The sequence below is a fragment of the Aulonocara stuartgranti genome, assembly GCF_965226115.1.
Source record: "Aulonocara stuartgranti genome assembly, chromosome: 3".
NCBI classification, from domain to species: Eukaryota; Metazoa; Chordata; class Actinopteri; order Cichliformes; family Cichlidae; genus Aulonocara; species Aulonocara stuartgranti.
This window is the reverse complement of record NC_138941.1, coordinates 46,171,111-46,193,419: the sequence shown is the minus strand read 5'-3', so window position 1 is coordinate 46,193,419 and position 22,309 is coordinate 46,171,111. Positions and strand designations below refer to the sequence as shown.

At 41.9% G+C, this 22,309-nt stretch overlaps 1 protein-coding gene across 1 annotated transcript in view; it reads left to right on the top strand.

The window, feature by feature from the left end:
• The first annotated feature begins 752 nt into the window (after nucleotides 1–752).
• The window catches only part of LOC309703815 (adenylate cyclase type 2), a 27,632-nt gene continuing 6,075 nt past the window's right edge, over nucleotides 753–22,309 (top strand). Inside the window, exons 1-20 of the mRNA XM_082528725.1 lie at nucleotides 753–1,065; nucleotides 2,613–3,863; nucleotides 6,506–6,703; nucleotides 6,903–7,064; nucleotides 9,065–9,214; nucleotides 9,933–10,087; nucleotides 11,443–11,554; nucleotides 11,672–11,799; nucleotides 14,933–15,091; nucleotides 15,173–15,332; nucleotides 16,126–16,263; nucleotides 16,412–16,437; nucleotides 16,583–16,636; nucleotides 17,463–17,526; nucleotides 17,636–17,733; nucleotides 17,834–17,918; nucleotides 18,483–18,620; nucleotides 19,646–19,723; nucleotides 20,051–20,226; nucleotides 22,167–22,251. Of these exons, the coding sequence (XP_082384851.1) occupies nucleotides 2,967–3,863; nucleotides 6,506–6,703; nucleotides 6,903–7,064; nucleotides 9,065–9,214; nucleotides 9,933–10,087; nucleotides 11,443–11,554; nucleotides 11,672–11,799; nucleotides 14,933–15,091; nucleotides 15,173–15,332; nucleotides 16,126–16,263; nucleotides 16,412–16,437; nucleotides 16,583–16,636; nucleotides 17,463–17,526; nucleotides 17,636–17,733; nucleotides 17,834–17,918; nucleotides 18,483–18,620; nucleotides 19,646–19,723; nucleotides 20,051–20,226; nucleotides 22,167–22,251 (3,063 nt within the window). The 5' untranslated portion in view covers nucleotides 753–1,065; nucleotides 2,613–2,966. The remainder of the gene's footprint in view (nucleotides 1,066–2,612; nucleotides 3,864–6,505; nucleotides 6,704–6,902; nucleotides 7,065–9,064; nucleotides 9,215–9,932; nucleotides 10,088–11,442; nucleotides 11,555–11,671; nucleotides 11,800–14,932; nucleotides 15,092–15,172; nucleotides 15,333–16,125; nucleotides 16,264–16,411; nucleotides 16,438–16,582; nucleotides 16,637–17,462; nucleotides 17,527–17,635; nucleotides 17,734–17,833; nucleotides 17,919–18,482; nucleotides 18,621–19,645; nucleotides 19,724–20,050; nucleotides 20,227–22,166; nucleotides 22,252–22,309) is intronic.

Genomic DNA, 22,309 nt, shown 5'->3' with positions numbered 1-22,309 from the left:
TTTCCTACATCTTTGCTGTTTCTGCTGAGCTATACTGTTTTCATCATATATTTGCGTTTCTTGTTGGCCACTTTTTGTCACCAGTTTTCCACACAGTGTACTCTTTTTTGCACTGTTTTCATCTCATGTCTCCAGTTGTTTTGCAGTCTACAGTTACAAAAGAAATAGAAGAACCATTTTTCTGACCAAAGAGAAGATCCCATCTGAGTTTCTGCATGAAGTGTGGGTTCAGTTTTGGTAGCTTTTGTCTCTAATAAATGAAACCGTTATTTAAAAACTGCTTTTTTTAATTACTTGTTATCTTTGTCTTATATTAAAACTTGATTCGTGATCTGAAACTTGAAGTCATGATAAATATGGGGGGGGGGGGGGGGGGGGGAACCCAAAGAAATCGGGAAGATCACAAAAGCTAAAGATTAGAATCAGCAACTGGGGGGGGGGCATCTGTGAAATCCACACAGGAGTCAGAATTCAGTTATTTTAAACAAGAATCCAAAATTCCAGAGCTGAGGTTTGCTTTGCTGAAAACAGTCCAGGTTCACTGCAGCTCTCTCATTAGCTAATATCACCTCTAAAACCCCGAAACAGCGTCAGATCTTCAGCTTCCACGCAGGATCGCTGAGGAAAACACGACACACCTGCAGCCTGACCTTTGACCCGTCCTCCTCGACAGTCTCTGCCTCTCTGTTTACCTTCATCATATTTGCATAGCTGCTGCTGCCTGACCGGAGCGCTCGTCCTCGCGTGCTCACACACGCCCCCGCCCCCGCTCACCTGCCTGCCTCGCGCCAGAACCAATCCAGCGGTCGCTCGGTGCGCACAGACATACAGCAAGTTTCTGACGTCTGTTCTCGAAAAGAAAGGACTAAATTCACAGGATATTTTTCACCTTTTTTATTTTATTATTAATTTTTGTGAACTTCTGTGAAAGTGAAGCCTGCGTGTGAGCGCTCCGTGGATGACGGAGGAAGTTACGCGTAAAGAGGGAAATGAGGTTTACTGTGTGGGGGGGATCTAAGGCTGTAAGTGACAGTGAGTGAGACGTTAACATCATTAAAAAATGAGGTAAGAATGTCACCTGTCTTTCTAACACACTGACGCCGTTTAAATCGAGTAACTGTAGCGCAGATGTTAATGCGCAAAAGCGCCTTTTTTCCGCCTTGACGCACAGTTCACGTCGCCGCTTTAATTTATTACAGTTAAATCGGTTTTAAAGCGACAATAACCACCCAACAAAAGCAAGAGCCGCACGTCAAACGGATAGACCTATTTTAAACTGTTCTCACTCCTTAATATTTTCTCCCTCTCGTTTTAGCCAATTACTAGTTTATTAAACTCTGACAGATGCTTCCATCATCCATCAGAAACAGAGACAGAGGTGGCTTTGTTACCTTCCCCCTTTTATCTTTTTTGTCTGAATTTGCTTTTAAAGCTCTCTACAAACTCTGATTTCCAGGTTTTCCGTGCAGGTAAAATCTCTCTGTGAGAGGCTCTTTCTAAACTTCACCAGCTGCCCTTGAACTTGTGCGAGAAATCCTTAAATTGTGGGACTTTCTTTGGCTTGACCAATGATTTTTAGTCGCCAAAGTCAAGACAGTGGGTCGAGTTTGTGGCATTCAGCACACAGAATTAAGTTTAAAATAATTTTATAACGAGATTTTTTTTGTATGCTTTCAAATTGCCTTTCTTTGTTATATAACCTAAAAAAGGTGGTTTAAAATGGCTTTAAGTGTCCTGTAAGTGTTAAAAAAGAGATCCTGTTTTGTACACTTTATTAAACTGTCAATCTTAACTATGAAATAGTCTTTTACACAGTTTTGAGAACCTGGACCAGGTATCTGCATTGATTTTCTTGGAAAGCCCCTTCTTCTTTCTGTAAAGTGCTTCACAGACACAGAATAGAGTAGTGAAACCAGCAGGCATTGGAAAAGGACCACAAAGTAAGAACAATAACTGCGCTGTCTCTGCCACATGAGCAGACACAGTGCTCCTGTGTTAGAGAGTGAATGAAAGAAACCACGCTGTTGTCATTCAATCTCAAAGTGTGCGGCTTAAAGCTGACCTCCTGCGCCGGGTGCAGGTTGGTCAAGGTGAGCGGTTTGAATCAGATGAATTACTGGGTAATCCCTCCATGACTCTGCTATTAAATCTGATATCTGATGTTTTTTTTGCAGCAGACTGGACAGATCAAAAGAATATTTTAATCTGTGAATTGATGGGGACTTGGAAGTGGCAGTCATGATGTTTTGCACACTAATCAGATAGAGTGAGGAAAGGGGAAGAGGCAGATCAGAGCAAACCACTGCATCTAGGTGGTGGCTTGAAAAAATGTTTCCAATGCTCAGTGAGTGCGTCAGCTGCGTGTCATTCCAGTACACACCTGAACAGGGTAACAGTGTGTTACTGGGGAAGTGCCTGCAGCCAGACTAACAAGTTTTTTTTGCATAATGGGGAAAGGACTAGAAGAAGTCAGTCATTAAAATAGCATTAAAACCGAGGGCAGGTACAAACTGAGTGCGCGTGTTATCAGGCTTTGGAAGCTGAAGGTGAAGGCTTGGCTTGGTTTAACCTTTGCTGAATGTGTGGTCTTTCTGTCTTTTTCTTGTTGACAGGGAGACCCTTCTTCCCCCCAGTATGGATCAGAGCTCATCTAAAGAGGTTATCTTGCAGTTTAAGATTCCTTATCGACAATCTTTGGGTCCGTAACACATCCAGAGGGAGCGTCTTTAGCCTCATCGCCTGACTTGCAGAGTGCTGAAAACAGAGGAGCTGGACTCTCTCTGAAATACTCTCTGACTCTTCTCCTTGCTGCTCAGACGTTAACAGCATCCGACAAGGGAAAGTAAAGACAAACAAACACTGTTCAAGTGTGTTTTTGTCATGCAGAGGAGCTGACGGGCACAAGGGGAAAAGCAAAGTGACAGGTTGGCAGACTGTGAAAGCCCTCGCACTCACACTGGGTCACCATGCCAGACGAGTCCCGAGGCATCCAGGACGAGGGGAAGCCTGGAGCAGAAGCTTCGCAGCTGTCCTTGGTGCCAAATATTGTTGTCGTCTCCAACGACGGGGAGGGCAAAGTCAACGGGCGCAACATCATTGAGCTGGAGGACTTCACAGACAACTTAAAGCGCTCTGCTAAAAGCAGAAATGGTAGCACAGGCAGCCTTGTCATCGGAGGCGAGTCAGGACTCCGTGCATCCCAGGTTTCCGTAGAGGTGGGAGTGGCCAAGACTGGACAGGCCCCCGAACCAAACAAAGCCAACTCTTTGGTGAGGGGAGCAGGTGCAGATCGTGATAAGCTACAAAGTGACAGCAGGGATTCGATGCAAAAGAACAGCTGCAGTGATTCGGACTACGGCAGCTCAAAATCCCTTCCCGGTTACGGTGGCGCAAGTTTAAGCGCTGATTCCTGTGATGAAGAGCTGTCTGAGCTCGATGGAAATGTATTCGAAAAGGCTAGCCGGATCTCTCCCATCAATCTGTCTGAATCCAGCTTGAACACCTCTCAGCTTGAGCAAACCCCTAAAAACAGTCATGACAACTATAGCATTAATTCTAAAACTGACATAACTACTAAAGCAAAAACGAAAAATTCACTGAGTGGAAGCTCGCCAGAATTACCCAGTGTTTCCCCCAGGGCCAGCCAATCCGGGGACAGCATCGACATCAGGTGGGCCAACGAAGATGACGACCGACGAAGCAACCTGTCCAGGCAGACTGTGATAGAGGGCGTGTGCTGCTGCTATCAGGCCACCCACAGGGCTTGTCTGCAGTGCGTGGAGGAGACTCCGTTAATGGTGTCTGGACTGGTGCTGACATTGGTCTTCAGTTTGGTCATTATCATCGTCCTCGCCGCCACAAGGGTGAGAATTAAAGTGAACACTAACCAGCCATGCTTCAGTTTGGGAAATGCACCCCACTGAGCACCAGAGGTCCATTTCCTGGTCCCTTTATGTCTGATTTTGATGCAAGAGGGAAGTAGATGTCCACATCACACACAGTTGCTGTTTCCAAAATAAAAGAACGTGGATCTGTAGTTTCTTGAGTTCAAAATTTGATTGAAATTGTAGATCAGACAACATAATCAGTATCTTATTCTTATCGTATTCAGAGTTTTTTCTAGTTTTTGCTATGTAACTTTGCACTGTCCACTTTCTGCTGTAACAGAACAAATTTCCCACGTGTGGGACTAATAAAGGTTATCTTATCTTATCTTATCTTATCTTAACGCAGAGTAGCCTCATTGATGGCTATTTTAGTCCAAGTTTCCCTGGGCAAGATACTTCACCCCAAAATGCATCCATCGAGGTGTGATAGGCTGAGAGATTAAAAGTTCTTAGAGTTCAGTAAACAGTAAAGAGCTCTATAACTGTGTGTGTGTGGGAATCTGACTTCTGTTGCGCAGATGGTTGCCAGTAGGTGGCCTGTGACTGAGACCTAAAGCAGCAAAACATAGCCAGCATATAGAGTCAGATAAGTGCAAGTCACGTAGATGCCAAAGAATTAAAAGAAAAGATCAGAACTGCCACTTTTGAGATTATCAACATGAGCGTAAGCAAAGGAGAAATCTTACAGCCAGCGGCACCAAGAAAATGGAGGATTAAACCTGTTTCACCAAAACGCAACAGCATTCCTGTTGCACTTCACTTAGACCACATGACTTCTTACAATTGCAAGTCACTGTTGTACATGAAAGCCGTACATACAAGTATTACCTGCCTTTGAAAAGTCTGTTTTAAGTACTGTTTTCTGTCTCTAAAAAGGGGTGATCTGTAAGAACCGGTTGCTATCGTATCAGACGATACAATAAAAGTAAAACATCAAATTATCTAAAAAGCTAAAAAAAAATTATCATTTTCAGATAAGATCATATAAGTTAAGATATCCTTTATTAGTAGAGGTGGGAATCACCATACATTCCTCGATACGATATTATCACAATACTTAACGCACGATATGATATTATTGCAATTTTTTTAAATATTTTGCGATATTCAGATTCTGTACATAAAGGTAAACTTTATCAATATTCATTTTATCTAATATCAAAGTCTCACACTCCAACTTAACTCAATGCAACCATCTGGTACAATTATAGCTATTCTGAACTATGCAATTTATGAAAACTATGCAGCCCCTTCAGCAACTGAAGAATTTGAAAGTAAATTAAAACAAAATATAATTTTACATTAAATAAAAAAGTTTTAAACTTAATTAAAATAAAACATGTCTTAAATTAAAATAAGTAAACTGTCATGTTTATTGCTGCCATAAAAAAAGTTAAACACATTTGGACAGTGAAGGAATGTCAGGATTCTTGTTCAGAAAAAGGATCAACATGCTCTGAAGCATGTTCCAGTCCACAAAAACTTTTTTTGTAACAAAATATCGATTTCTGCTGTCCCTGTATTGATACATTATTAGCAAACAAAATATCACGATACTACACAGTATCGATTTTTTCCCCCACCCCTATTTATTAGTCCCATAAATGATAGGTAGATAGGTACATTCATATCATTACAGCAGTAGATTGGACAGAGCAAGAATAAATAGATCCAGTATAACCAAAGAACAATAATATTATACAAGATAAAATGTACATATATGCAAGGTAACATTTTCACTAATGGTATTTACAAAGGCTTCCCTTTATATCTAAATTTTGGGTGGGGGGGAGAAAGTTGATTAATCGCCTTTTTAGGCTTGAACAAAGGCTTTCACTCGAGCTTATCCCAAACATTCACTATTCACCTTTACCTGCTCAACAAGTTTTCTGTTTTGAGGTCTAAAAGACATCTAAGAAGTTAAATAAGATATAATCACATTTTGCTTCTCATTTATAGCCCAGCTAAGCTATATAATGACAAAGGAGAAAGCACTTCTTTTCATTGTACTCGTGAATTTCAATTCACTTTATGTTCTCTGAAACACATAAACCTACATTTGAGTCATAATACTGTCCAGTCTTGTGTTTGCACAGCAGTATTTAGTGCTAACGCTAGCCGCACACTGCATGTGCATCACCAAGCTAGCATGCTAATCTCCCTCCTGTTTAATTTATAAATACCAACTTTTAAAGTGGATAGATGACCATAACCCTTAGTCAAAACTAATATTTCCATTTTAAAAATAACCAATCCTCCCTGTCATTGTGAAAATTAAAATACCTTTACTTCCTGTGGCTGAAGCAGATTAAAAACATGGCACCACCTGTTTGAAGCTGAGCCCGGCTTTCACGTCTGATGAATACAAGCATTTTAATTTTGCTCCTTTGTGCTAAGCAGGCAGGTGTTTTTTGGATATAGTAAACAGCAAAGTAAGCTCTTCCAAATGCATTAATATTAATAGGAAGTGCTCCTTTCCCTGCCACTGTTAATGCTGTGCAGGAGTTTGTGCAGGAGCAGACAATTTAGTTTTCTTTTAGAGCATTTTTTAAAACTTTCAAACAGCTAAGATGTTGGTGACATTAAAGCACTATTTCACTTTTTCTGTCGCTTCACAGACAATAAGCGAACATGTGGGCGCTCTGTCCATTGTTAGCATTGTTCTTTGCCTGAGCACGATGCTGCTCGTCTGCCTGCCCTGGCTGGCCACGGTGAGGCGCTGTCGAGGAGCGCTGGCCCTCTTCGTCTGGGGGATACTATACATCACTGCGATGGTCTTCGTCTTCACGGGCGGACAAGTGACAGCGTGGGAACAGGTGAGTCCCAATGGTCCTGAGCACAGATAAATGGGAGGGTTACATCAGGATGGGCTCCGGTGTAAAATCTGCGCCAAATACACATACACATCTATCCGTGGTGGCAACTCCTTGGGAAACAAAGGAGAAGTTAAAAGTGAAAAGACGCCCAGGACAGCTGGGATAAGCTCTAAACTGCTGCATGTTTCTTTCTTCTTAGGTTGCGTTCTTCCTCTTCCTCTCTCTCAGCGTGTACACGGTGCTGCCTCTCTCGCTGGCCTGGGCCCTCATGGTCGGGATAGGGACCAGTGTTTCGCACGTCATCATCATCAGCGTCTACGTTCCTGTCACCAGACCAGAGACACCAGATCTGGCTGTGCAGGTTCACACACATGTCATATTTGAATATATTTAAACTAGTTTCTAACGGCACGAGGGTCATGTTAACCTTCCTCTTGTGACGTTAATTGTTTTTCCCTATTTCTTATTAATGAAAAGGGTTTGGTCGTGCTGAAATTATAATTGGTGTGTGTGCTTTGGAAGTTCATATGTAAATTTTGGAGAGATGCTTCCTTTTGCATGAGCCAGAAAAGAAAAAAAACAAACCTCAAATTCAAATAGAGTGATATAGCGGTATCAACAGGGCTCAGTTACTTTGGAAAAATGTAAATCACCTGTTGTTATTATTAGTGAAGTCATAAACACATGCAGTTGTGGTCAGATGTTCATATTCACTCATCATGTGCGTGACTTTTAATGATTTCTTTTGGATTTTCAAGGGTCAGATATAGACACACCCCCCACTAATAATTGGGTTACTGTCTCTTGACATGTTGGGTCTTTTGATATCCATCAACAAGCTTCTGGCATAATTCTGGCTAGATGTGTGGCTACTTATCTTGGCAGAATCACTAGAATTCATTTAAATAAGTTGGTTTCCTGGCACAGACCCGGCTTTTAAGCATAGTGAGGATGGGGACTGGCAGCGGCTCCCGGGCCTGGCAGATCCCCAAAGAAGGCATCCCCTAGAAAGCAGTAATAACTGTGTGTTACGAAGGTCATGGACCTCTGCAGTAATATAAGTGGTAGGCCTGCTAGCGAAGATAAGTAACCCCTGGCCTCAATAAGGTGGTCGAGGGGACTTTTGAAGGTCTTTCCAGAAGTTTAATGTTAGCCTACTCTATCGGATCCAAAACCAGTTTTTATGTATGTTTGGAAATCTCAGTATCTAGGGTTACTTCATGTCAAGTTGTTTGTAAGTGGCTTAGCGGCCCTTCTGTTTTGTTTGCTAGTCTTTTGCCTCATGTACATTGTGTTTAGTTTTCCTTCCTTTCCTGTCCTGGTTTAGGTTCATCTGGTTCGTAATTGCCCTGCTGTTTGGTTTTTCCCGATAACTCTCGTGTCTATTTAAAGCCTTTGTTTGCCTGTGTTTGTTTTACTGTTTTTCCTCCTCTGTTTCCTGTACATTGCCTGCATGTTTCCGCATTTGGATTTGAGGACTTTGTTTTGGGGGTCTGGGATTTTTCTGCTTCTGTAAACAAAGGTCAGTGTCTGTTTATTCAGCTCGGCTTTTGAGTCTGTATTTGGGTACGTGCTTTGCAATTCATAACAGCCTCATCTGACAAGAAAACTTTTCTCTGGATGGCATTTGGCTCGTACATGTGGAGAGCTGCAAATTCCTGTCGAGATTGAAGCAGAGGCTTCTCCCTTGGTCAACGCCCTCTCAATCCATGATGTAATATTGGCTTCAAACTGTGGACAGTGATGCTGGTGTTCCAGCAGTTTCCACTTCATGTTAGTCTTGAGCCTTGGTGGTTCGTGGGTTATTCCTGAACATCCGTGGGTCTTCTCTCAGGTCTTAGTGGTGACACATCGGATAACTTGTACTTACATAAAATCATTTAAACTGATGAGCTTTTGTAAGTCTACAATCTTTCCTTCTCAGATCTTCTCGATGAGTTCTATCAAACAAATCATTTTTATGCTGCAAAGAGAAACTACCAGTTGGAGTCAGTCATGACCACTTACGAGAAGTTAGTGAGAAGACACTGTAGAACATATTAAATGTTTAAGTGAGTGCATGTATATATTTGAGCCTCTATGTATACTTTTAAGCAGTATATGTTCAACCTTGTCCACCCTGGACAAAGAACAGCTCAAAGAAATCATTAAAAGTCCAAAAATTGCCACGGCATTCATTCAAGCTCATGATCCATGGATCAAATCAAATTAAATGTGTTTGTAAGCAGCTGTGCAGTTTGCAGTTCTCAGTTAGTGAAACATATCTCGTGATCTGTGTCTCTAATTTTCATATAACAGCGCATATGAGAGGACGGCTTTAAGTATAAACACCCCCTCTCCTCTGACTGTTTCTTCTCTCAGCTGGTGGCGAACGCTGTGCTGTTTGCATGCGTGAACGCCGTGGGAGTTTTTCACCTGTACAGGACTGAGAAAGACCTCCGGATATCCAATCAGAAGCGAGAGGAGTTCAGCGCCATACGCTCCCAGAAGGAAATAAAGAAATATCAGCAGGTCAGCTTCTCAAACAGACGTGACTCACATCAGGCCCACGAATTCCTTTCAGACCCGTTTCATTGTCGTTTCATTTGGGCAGAGCATTCGTCCGCTCTGCTTACCTTTGTTTAGCACATTGCAGTTATTTGCTTACATGAATGACACAAAACTAAAGTATCTGACCCCGCCCTTTACTGATTTTGGCTTGGCTTTAATGAAATATAATTTTGTTTCAATGTCTCTTTCGCTGCCAGCGTGACGAGCCAGAAAGTTAATTTTCTTCGCTCCTGCTTCAAATTTCCGAAATAAAGATACAAGAGTGTGCTTTAATCCATCCTACAGCTAAAGTAGTAAAATAAACAAATGAGATAATTTGATAAATTAATCTCTCCTCCATTCCTCTTGGGGGCAGCTCATTTAATTGACTCGTATGTGTAATCGCTCTCATTAAAGTCCTCTTTATGTGACACTGTATGCTTTTCTTGCTATTACTCCAATAGATTAATCATTCACTTGTCTGAAGTCGAGCAGCGTATATAATAGGCGAGCCTGAATGGGAACCATTTACAGCAAGTAAACAAATAGATGAAACTTGATCCACCGAGTAAACATGGCAGCGCTTCAAGGAGGCTTTTGATGGCCATCTCTTTCTTTTACAGCCATTGTGAACTCCTCACCCACCTTCTCTACACACACACACACGTAACCCCCGTCCTGTCTGTTTCCCCGGCAACAGGAGCAGCTCCTGCTGTCCGTGTTGCCACGGTACATCGCCGTGGAGCTGAAGACGGAGGTAATAAGCAGGCTGTCGAATCCCAAGAGCGACGACGAGAATAAATCAACTTCAAACAACTTTCACAGCCTGTATGTACGGCAGCACAGAGACGTCAGGTGAGCATCGCCGGAGAAAGTGCTGATTGTCCTTTCGTGATGTCGACTGTGATATCGTTCTATTATTCATGTTTGGTGGGATTAACTATCTCAAGAAGTACACGAAGTCCTGAAAATGTAAAAATATGCAGTGAATGACATCAGAATAAGAGATAGCAGACATTTTCAAGCAGGTTAGTGGGGCGGACTCGCCGGCTGTACACACGTGTACCAAGAAAAGACTTCAAAAGTAGGAAATCAGGAATGTCAAGCTGACTTTGCATCGTGGGACGCAAGCACTGATCTTAAGGGGGTCAGAAACTCTCCTAAGAAGACGTTTAACTACTCTTTGAATCGCTGACATACCTTAATATAAGAAAAAGAAGGTTTACATGACAAAGCAATGCTGCTGTAAGAAATCTAATAGGAGTAAATGTGTCAAATATCAGAAAAAGCTTTGGGTGGTCATTAATGAGACTGACCCGTAATTATAAAACAGAAGGTTTTTGTTAGCTGACAGAAAAGCTGTAAAACTGATGAAAATACAGTTAAAAGTGGGTCAGATTCGATTGGCGTCTTTACCGGCCAATTCCGGCACACGGCCCTTATGTTTGGCACGCCTGTATTAAATTGTCTCAAATTCAGGTGTGGACGGGTGAGGTCACAGTGAAAGTTTCCAGCACACGGTTCTGCTGTTTACACCACCCCCCCCTCCACAAACAAATGTAGTAGTAGCGTCATCTGTTTGTGTCTGATGTCTGATCAAATGACATAATGCTGACGTGAGAACAAGGCCCGGGCCCCTTCCTGAAGACAACACAAACACAGCGCTGTGTTTGTGAACCACTTTGATCTAGAGAAACATAATCATCTGTAACCACATGGCACCAACTTTGATATGGCGTCATATATGTGATATTTACGTTGTTCTTTAACATTACCGCAGGGTGCTGTTAGTTCAGACTTACCAAATTATGACCAAATGTACAATCTAAACATAGAAAGGTCTATATTTAGATTGTACAATAGGGCTACACCTTTAACATTTACACACCTGTTCTTATGTGTGTAAAAAGAGTTTGAGTTAGCTGATAAGGTATCTTAGCAGTTTTATCTAAATGCTTATAAAACATCCTGATTTTAGCTTGGTAGCAGGCTAACACAGTCTTGCAGTGCACTTGTGGAAACCTCAGAGGTGACGATGAAGGCAGTTTATTCGTTAGTCGCCAGAAATGGGAAGGTGTGAGGGTGGCGTGCAATGATTATGATGATTAGAAAGACTTTAAGGCATAGAACAGATCCTTTAATGAATGGATGAGTGTCAGTTAATAAGGCTTAAAGTAAAGTGGTGTGTTTGTCTGTGTGGGTTCATGTAGCATCCTGTACGCCGACATCGTGGGCTTCACGAAGCTGGCGAGCACCTGCACACCCGAAGAGCTGGTCGCTGTGCTCAACAAGCTCTTCGGCAGATTCGACGACATCGCCAAGGTGCAAATACCAGCTCACCCACCCTGAAATAACCCTTTCATTTCCCCACAAAGACTTGCTTTGTGTCAGCTCTGACCTCCCGGACTCACTTTCTCGTCCCTTTCTTTCCATATGTAGAGGAATGGGTGTCTTCGCATTAAGATCCTGGGGGATTGCTACTATTGTGTGTCTGGTCTGCCTGACCCCATTCCCACCCACGCCAAGAACTGTGTTAAGATGGGGTTGGACATGTGCACTGCCATCAGGTCAGTTTATCTCAAGTTATTTCAAGTTTTACTCATATGTATTTCAGGCGATTTTGTTTTTCTCCACACATACAGACGACTGTAAGAAAAAGAAATGTGCTTTACGTTTGTTTAAAACGTCTGACGTGCCAAAAATAATTTTCCATCTGAGTGAAGCACGTCGGTTTTGTGAATTTGCATGTGATGTACCCTGTTTAAGTTCCTCTTTGTGCTTGTTGCGCTCATATTCAAATGTACGACTGAAAGCAGACTTTATCCTGCTGCTGGGAGCATACAGTGGCAACTATAAAGAGTCCATAATACACTGGTGCTGTTTATTTCAGTGAGGTCTTGTGTGATTTTGTCCCACAATGTTCATGAAATGTCAAAATATCTGGCTTTGTTTGCACGGTTTTGCTCACATTTGGATAAAAATAGGTGTATAAATTTACATTACAGTGTCATGTGTCAGTCTGATGGGAAGATTAGTGATTGACATTAATGATTGGGGGTTATTTTAATAGTCTTTCATTTTTGATTTCCCCTCTAAGGCATAAATTAAAAACAACATTTTGTACAGAAGCAGCTTCTACAGGGCGGTCAGTGTGGGTTATTGTTTAAACTAACGAAACGTTAACATGAGATTATAATGTTCTTCCGCTGCATCACCATCTTTTCTTGTGTTTCACTGCACAAACAGGGGATTGCCACTTCTGCAAAGTATTTGCAGCCCTTTGTTTCTTATTTTTGTTGCTTTCATCATTAGCAGTTCCCAAGAACAGAAGTTTAATAAAATACAGTGTAAAAAAAATAGAAATGGAAGTAGAGAATAACAGAACAGAAGTTTCTTTTTTTTTAAACGCAACGGAAGAAAAAAAAAAGGAAAAAGATAAAACACACACAATGGATGTTTTAAAGATAAAACACAAAGGAACGGAAGTGCTGGATGTTTTTGATTTTTGATTTCTTCTTATTTTCCTTTCTTTTGTTTCTGGGTTTGTCTGTCTCACTGGCTCCTTGTTTTACTTTGAAGGTTTGCTTTTGCATGTGACCTGATCTGGTTTTACTTTCTATTCCTTCCTCTCCCGTTTCCCCCTCACTCATTGTTGTCACCTGTTGACTTATCTTTCCGTCTCTGCCCTTTGTTGAGGTCCACAGTGGTGCACTATGAGATTAACGGCTCAGCGAGCTGTGTCGAGCTTGACGTCAGAGTTTTCCATGTCAGGAAAACTGCTCGTTTCTGACCTAGCTAAATCACCATGGTAACTGATGCTGAACACAAAACCTAGTCTGGAGCAGGTCCGGAGTTTTTCCTTCCCACTGTCACCAAGTGCTTTCAAATACGGGCTGTCTGATTGTTGGCGTTTTCTCCGTATTATTGAAGGGTCTTTGAAGCAATGTATATAATATATATACAGTGGGGCAAAAAAGTATTTAGTCAGCCACCGATTGTGCAAGTTCCCCCACCTAAAATGATGACAGAGGTCAGTAATTTGCACCAGAGGTACACTTCAACTGTGAGAGACAGAATGTGAAAAAAAAATCCATGAATCCACATGGTAGGATTTGTAAAGAATTTATTCGTAAATCAGGGTGGAAAATAAGTATTTGGTCAATAACAAAAATACAACTCAATACTTTGTAACATAACCTTTGTTGGCAATAACAGAGGTCAAACGTTTACTATAGGTCTTTACCAGGTTTGCACACACAGTAGCTGGTATTTTGGCCCATTCCTCCATGCAGATCTTCTCGAGAGCAGTGATGTTTTGGGGCTGTCGCCGAGCAACACGGACTTTCAACTCCCGCCACAGATTTTCTATGGGGTTGAGGTCTGGAGACTGGCTAGGCCACTCCAGGACTTTCAAATGCTTCTTACGGAGCCACTCCTTTGTTGCCCGGGCGGTGTGTTTTGGATCATTGTCATGTTGGAAGACCCAGCCTCGTTTCATCTTCAAAGTTCTCACTGATGGAAGGAGGTTTTGGCTCAAAATCTCACGATACATGGCCCCATTCATTCTGTCCTTAACACGGATCAGTCGTCCTGTCCCCTTGGCAGAAAAACAGCCCCATAGCATGATGTTTCCACCCCCATGCTTCACAGTAGGTATGGTGTTCTTGGGATGCAACTCAGTATTCTTCGTCCTCCAAATACGACGAGTTGAGTTTATACCAAAAAGTTCTACTTTGGTTTCATCTGACCACATGACATTCTCCCAATCCTCTGCTGTATCATCCATGTGCTCTCTGGCAAACTTCAGACGGGCCTGGACATGCACTGGCTTCAGCAGCGGAACACGTCTGGCACTGCGGGATTTGATTCCCTGCCGTTGTAGTGTGTTACTGATGGTGACCTTTGTTACTTTGGTCCCAGCTCTCTGCAGGTCATTCACCAGGTCCCCCCGTGTGGTTCTGGGATCTTTGCTCACCGTTCTCATGATCATTTTGACCCCACGGGATGAGATCTTGCGTGGAGCCCCAGATCGAGGGAGATTATCAGTGGTCTTGTATGTCTTCCATTTTCTGATGATTGCTCCCACAGTTGATTTTTTTCACACCAAGCTGCTTGCCTATTGTAGATTCACTCTTCCCAGTCTGGTGCAGGTCTACAATACTTTTCCTGGTGTCCTTCGAAAGCTCTTTGGTCTTGGCCATGGCGGAGTTTGGAGTCTGACTGTTTGAGGCTGTGGACAGGTGTCTTTTATACAGATGATGAGTTCAAACAGGTGCCATTCATACAGGTAACGAGTGGGGGACAGAAAAGCTTCTTACAGAGGACGTTACAGGTCTGTGAGAGCCAGAGATTTTCCATGTTTGAGGTGACCAAATACTTATTTTCCACCCTGATTTACGAATAAATTCTTTACAAATCCTACCATGTGAATTCATGGATTTTTTTTTCACATTCTGTCTCTCACAGTTGAAGTGTACCTCTGGTGCAAATTACTGACCTCTGTCATCATTTTAAGTGGGGGAACTTGCACAATCGGTGGCTGACTAAATACTTTTTTGCCCCACTGTATACACTTATATATATTGTTTTATTTGTCTTTTGGTACTTTTTCTTATCTTCTTAGCACTGTGGACGAAACAAGGCCAGAAATGATCAGGGCTGAACTTTACTGATTTGATTCATGCCTTTGTCTCCCTGTAGTAACCTGCGAGAGGCAACCGGGGTGCAGATCAACATGCGAGTAGGCGTTCACACGGGCAACGTGCTCTGCGGCGTAATTGGCTTGCAGAAGTGGCAGTACGACGTGTGGTCAGATGACGTCACCTTAGCCAACCACATGGAGTCCGGAGGTCTCCCTGGGTGAGAGACGCTTAAAGTCAGTTTAAACATAATGAAACTCTGAGCTGTGTGTATTTTATTATTTCTACTGTTCATCTATAGGCGGGTCCACATCACAGAGGAGACGCTCCAACATTTGGACGGAGCGTACGAAGTTGAGGATGGGGACGGGGGGAGTCGGGACCATCTTCTGAAGGGCAGAAAAACATACCTGGTGATCGACCCCAAGAAGCCACACCGTCCTCCCAGGAGGCACGGACTGGTAGGTGTCTGCCCATCTATGAGGCACGGGTCAGGTATTTATATCAAACAAATGTGAACTTCATCCTACTCCTTTCCAAGTTTATAAACTATGTGGTAAATACAGATATTCACAGAAGCTGTTTGGTTTTTTCTTATACTTTGGTTTTCAGTTTACAGTGTGTTATGTTTTTATTTTATCAGTCAAATTTTTGTAGTATTTTTGATCCCTGGTAACCTTATTAATACCCACATTAAATTTTCCTGTTAAAAATACTGCAGCCAATCAAGCTGAAACACCTTTCATTTCCTCGAACCTTGGAAATCCCAACCTCTGACTTCAAATAAAACACGTGTTTGTCTTCTTGTGAATTTCTTTACAACTGCGGGGAAATCATCTCAAAAGGACTCGTGAAAATACCATCACTGTTCCCGCTCACTTGACCCGCGACTAAACAAACTTGTGACACGTTGTCTTTAAAAGGCAGAAGGTGCCAGATTGAATCTTTCGAGTGTTTTCTCGCTCTTGTGCCGCGCCAGAAGATCAAACATGTTGTGCCTCATTCCATGTTAGGAATTTCAGCCGTGTTTGTGCCCAGCTTAAGGAATCAACACGTTGCTGTAATATGTAATTTCACAACAGCAACCACAATGTAAACCGTTACGTGTAAAAAGGGAAGCTGTTAGATTAAAAACTGTTAGGAAGATGATAGTGGTGTCCCCTCTGGAAACCCTCTGTTGCATGTATTGTAGCTGTTAGGAAAATGAATCACAGTTCAAATCATGTTAAGCTGTAATATTTGCCCCAATTTCAGCCCAGCCATCTTACACCAGGGGAGAACAGGCAGCGAGCGTCACTGCGGATGTCTCAGTACCTCCAGTCCTGGAAGAGCGTCAACCCCTTCGAAGGCCTAAGCAACCCCGAGGCCAGACGGCCCAAGAAGTCAACCACCGTACGTATCTGTGCATTTGTGCTGTTGCTGCTTAGTTTCTCCCTCAGAAATGCAGCGTGTCACGTCACCTCCTTTGCTTGGCCTCTAATCAGCGTTTCATTATTAACTCCATTGTGTTTATCTTTGTTTGTTTGTGTGATTGATTCAGGAACGCCCGGTTTCACAAGATGACTGGTTAGTAAAAGATCACCAAAGATCACTAGAGAAGTCATGCAAAAAAGCATTAGTTGTTTATTCAAGTTTAATAGAAATAAATAGAACAATAACATCCATCCTTTAATCCCTGGATGTGTCTAACATGTTCCTCTTTCTTTCCCAGTTTGGTCATTGATAACAGTGTTAGGGGATCGCTGGACACGCTGGACATTAAAAGGTAAGATTTATTGTTTTTGTGCTCCTGTAGAGTTAAAACGGTTTTAACAGTCCTCTGAAAAACTCAGCACACCCCACGATTCAGTCGCTCGTAGAACTTTTTTGGTCCACTGTTCTTGGCAGTGAGGATTTATTTATGCACAGTCAAGCATTTGTTTCAGGTTGAGGTCTGGACTTTGCTTGGGACCAGTGTTGTGTTGCATCAACCAGTTTCAGCCAGGCTTTAGGTGACTGATAGATGGCCTCAAATTTGACTCTAGAACACTTTGGCAAACAGAGGAGTTCACGGTCGACTCAGCGAGCACAAGTTGCCCTGTGGTTGTAAAACAAGCCCAAATCATGACCCCTCCACCACCGTGCTTCACAGCTGATAGTCTGTGTTTGGCTGCGCTTTGTAAACCTAACCTGTTCATTTTTGAGAGAAGAGGCCTTCCATACATGTTCAATCTTTTTCTAACTGTGCTGTCATGAACTTTAACATTTAACATGCCAACTGAGGCCTGTAGAGTCTGAGCTTTGTGCAGTTTCTCTGAACATAGCACAGTCTGACCTCGGGGGTGAATTTGCTGTCAGATCATGTCATTGTGTTAACAAACACCTGACTGCTCCAGAGCAGCAAATTAGGTGCTCTGACACCTGCTGATGTTCAGTTAATTAAGGACATTTGACATTAACAGTGCCTGACTCCAACTGTACCCTCTTAACTCCTGTGGACGCCGTGGGGGTGTATGTAGCTTTTCATTAAAATTAATTTAAGAAACTTGATTTGTTGAATATTTCTGGCTTCTGTGATTCGTCCTCTGATTGTTTTCCAATCTTTCACTCAGGAAGAGAGCAAAGAAGCTCAACTGTTTGACTCTGCTGTTCAACGATATCAACTTAGAGAAACAGGTAGATTCATTCAGGTCAAAGATGAGATTACTGGACTTTTAAGCGCCTTTAAGGTTCTATTGAGCATTTTTAAGCCATTTACACTATTTTTTTGTTTGTTTGTTTTCAGTTCCGCTTTTCAGAAGTGGAAGGTTTGCACCACTCAATGAGCTGCTTAGGTTTAATTTTCGTCGCTCTTTTCACCGTCCAGATGCTGGTCTCTAAGACGTGAGTAATACTGTTTCCTGCTTGCCGTCTCACAAGCGCACACGTCTTTTATTATTTGGGGAGAAAGTGGTGTGAACTATGAATTTTCACTCTTCCACAGGAACTTCGTGATGGCGGTGTCCTACGGTGTGACCTTTGCAGTGATGGTGGTGTTCTTGTTCATTGCTTTCACTGGATACTTGGAGGTAAACAAACCCAGGCGGGCTGTGTTTAATACATATCAACAGGTGATCCGCCTTTTATCGACAGTCCAGGTTTCAGTGTCAGTGGTTCTTCAAATGAAGAGAAAACACGCGTACGTGCACCTGCGGTATGAACGGTCCAGGTTCAGGGTTGACCGACGGCTCCAGAGGAACACACAGGAGCTTTTGCACATTTAGTCCTGCATTTTTTATTTTTAATACAAGACAAAAGCAAAGAAAACAATGAAAACCAAACCATGCACACCCCCAATCTTATACCAACTCTCGCTGAGACACATTTAACACGCCTCTGTCCATCTCCTCAGTCCGTTTCTGCACAAGAGTACCCCTTCACTTTTACCGAGTGTTATCAACGTTATCATCTCACTTTAACTCTGAAAAGAGCAGCGATTTAAATTCAGTTTAATTTAATGAAATAGTGCTTCACAGTTTGGATGAAAAGTGCAAACGTCTCAATATGCAGACACTTGTTTATGCACAGTTAAAGCAACTAAAATCGCTGCAAATAGCTTTATTAAGATAGCATTTTTTTTTATTGTTTCACAGAAATGGCGTTCCAAGATGCCGGTGGGTGTCCAGTGGATATCTGGGCTATCCCGCGGCGTCGCCACCAGGGCTGTGCTGCGGTTGTTTGTGATCATTATCTGTGTGCTCATCACTCTGCTGATGGCCATGCTCAACCTTGTAAGTTCCTTCATCGGTCGTTCTGCCAGTAACGTCTCAGAGTAAAAAACAACTCTCTTTTTGTTTCATTTTTATTTATTTTTATTTTTTTAAAGTGCTCTTGACCAACAGTTCTCCAGGCTTCCTGAAGTTCTTTCAAAGTTGGACATCGGGTGCTTTTTCATTCATTTTCAGTCCAGTCGTTTTACTTTTAGAGGAAATTTTCTGTTTTCTACTAGCAGCTGGTCGTAATAAACACATTTGTTCCCATTTCTTTAGTTGAATCTATTAAAAATGTGAAAGATAACTCAGTCTGACAGACATAAAAATTGTGTTTTTGTATCAACAAGGTTATTGCCAAAGAGCTGAAAACCTGCTATATCTCATTATAATGAGTGTTACCTTTTTTAAGGACACACTGGACACCAGCAGATGATCCTTAGAGAAAAAATCCACCAATCTACTTTTCTCTGCATATTTCAGAGTGGCCTGTTGTTGTTGGCAGTCTAAGGCACACCTGTGCAATATTCGTGCTGTCTAATCAGCACCTTGACACCTGTGAGGTGGGACGGATTATCTCGGCAAACGAGAAGTTCTCACTAACACAGATTTAGACAGATTTGTGAACAGTATTTGATAGTAATGGGTCCTTTGTGTCTGTAGAAAAGGTTTCAGATCTTTAAGTTCAGCTCATGAAAAATGGGAGCAAAAACAAAAGTGTTGTGTTTATATTTTTGTTCAGTGTAGAAACAGTATCAGCCTCCCCAGAACTCTCCCAGATCTCAACATATGCCCTATATAATGTATTTCAAAGCACGTTTGCATCTGTTTCAGTAAATCACTGCAATTATTTCCTATATTCCTAACAAAATAAAAAGAAATTAGGGGTGACTCAAGACTTTGGCACAGAATAGCGTTTAGCTATAAATTCATTCAAAACAAAACAGTTTATGGCTAAATAATTATTGATCTTTTGTAGATTAACTAAATGGGCCTCTTTACTCTGTTATATCTCATTTACTGTTTTAACTTTAAATTTCTTGCAGCACTTCCTTCCTGGAAATAACTGCACCAGCATAGCCAACACCACAGTGTGGGAAAGTTTGAAACTCCACACGCTGCCTGTGAGTAAATAAATGCTTCACTGCACCTTTATTACATGTTAAATAATGTACTTTATCATTTCTTTGGGGCAGTATGATAGTTTGTTAGATTTCTTCATAACATTGTTATCTATAGATCTATGTGACTTGTTTTTTTGTCTCTGCACAGACTTGAACGTTGCTAAAATACTTGACATTTAGCTCCTACATTTCTGAAAGATATTTGGCCAAGAGAGTTACATAGCTGCTTGAACTTATTGGAACATTTCACTCGAAGTATTCCAAGTCACGCCTAACCTGTTGTACTCACATATTTCTCCTGCTACCTCCCTCTGTCCAAACATGCAGTATTACCTGTACTGCTGCCTGCTGGCCATGCTGGGAGTGATTGTGTTCACCAGGACGTGCATGTCTGTGAAAACACTGCTGCTCACGCTGGCTGTCGTGGTTTACCTCGCCCTCTTCCTCTATGTTTTCGAGTCAAGATCAACCTGCCTCATCGAACTGTTTTATAATGGTTCCAAGTGAGTACATTTCACTTCTCCACATATGGAAAAAGCCAACGCTGATAAACAAGCAAAGCACTCGCCTCATTCTCCACATTTCCCAGAGCAATGGTTACAATAACTTTGCAAGGTTCAAGTCCTCCAATATCTCATGTTTGTAGCAGATTTTAATAAATAGATTTCAAAAGGCACTATTGCATCAGTTGATACCATAGTGTCTAAATGAAAATGAAAAAAATAATAAAAATAAATATGTTTAAAAAAATAAAGAATTGTAAAAACGATCAATAATAATAATAATAATAATAATAATAATGAAATGCAAATAAATAAATAAACAAATAAATAAAATAAAATGATAAAATTTAATTATAAAATAAATAAATCTTGAATGAGTTTGAATCTTAACCTCAAGGTCAATCTCAGGTTTTCAGAAAATGCTGTGAACACGATGACTGGGAAGGAACGATTTTCAAATAACAGGACATGAGGGGTGGTGGTTAGTATTTTTAAATGTTGGCAACCACATTTAAGCTGTAAATGTGATTTTAAAGACAGAACTTTTCCTCTTATGTTAAACTTTTCATGATAAATAAAGCTGCAACTAACATCTACATGTGTTTTCATGTGTCTTTTTAAAAAGCCAAAAATGAAAGAAAAGTGTAACAGTATTTTACTAACACCCCCCAGCCCCACCACCACCACCACCCTCCCCTCCACAATAAGAATAGTCTAAGCAGACAAGCCCAGACCTCCCTCAACCCCCAGGCTGCCTCCTCTAGTCTCAGTTTATCTAGTGTGACACCCTGGTGTTCTCAAGCTGGCTGACAGATGTAATCTACAAACAAAACACTTCATGTAGGAAGCATCCCAGTCAAATACCTGAACCACCTCAACTGCCTCCTTTTATGTGGAGTATTGGGTCTACTCTGAGCCCCTGAGCTCCTAACTCTGGGGCTACGTCCACACTCGCCCGGATAGATTTGAAAATCCACACTAGCGTTTTCAGTCATTTTCACAGAGTTGTGCGTCCACATTGAAACGGCTAAAACGCTTACGTTCCAGTACAGCGCATGCGCAAAAGCGAGTGAGAATTAAAGAGTTTGAAAAGCTATCCGGAGCATGTACAAACTGATGTTAATCTTTTTTAGGGCTGTCAAAATTGAGAGCAATCAAAACAACTGCTGTATAATGCCCTCCGCTATCTTTGTTTAATTGGTCGCATGACGGCATCACATGACTAAAATGCGTCATCGTTTTAGAAAGTTTCCATTTTCGAGTGTCCGCACTGCGACGGGACAGCTCCGTTTTCAAATGTATGTGTTTTCGTGAGCGTTTTCGAAATGCTCGATGTCAATGTGGACGGGAGGCCAAAACTGAGAGAAAACGATGCGTTTTCAAATGAAAACCCATTAGTGTGGACGTAGCCTAAGTCCTCCACCCTTTTCCAGTTGAGAAGCATGACCTTTTTGAAAAAAAAAAGGTAAACACATCACCAGGATTTTGGTTTATAAATGATCGGACACAAATCAGCCGCTCCACTTTAGAAGTGTGCTGCTAATCTTTAATAGGGGGGGGTCTTAATTATCCACTTCAGCTTTAAGCTATTTGTTTTAGAACAGCACTGAATGTGGACGAGCCTCCACAGGAAGTAAAAGTGTGCAGGGAGAGGGTGTAGGAGATGAGGTGGAACTGGGCCATAGTGTGCTTTGCCAAGCCAAAGTGTTGGATTTCCTACTCTTTGTCTACCTCTGAGAGTCCAGATTGTGAATCCTGGTCTGGAGTTTCACATCAGCATTACTTATTCATCGGCTTTCTATAGACTGAGGCCCGCCTGGGGGCGCCGGCCGCATCGGCTGTGTGTGATACAAGACACTGGTCTTTGAACATATGTAATGGAAACATGTTAGAAGCCTGCACGGTTCTACAAATAATAACATGCATGGGATTTTCCACAGGCCCGGGGTCCTGAAGGACCCTCAAATCATGTCTGGGATTTGGCTGTCCATCTTTTACATTGTATGCATCATACTGGCCAGACAGGTGAGTGTGTGTGTTTGTGTGTGTCCGTGTGCAAGAAGTTCTTTAACAAAGGAAATGC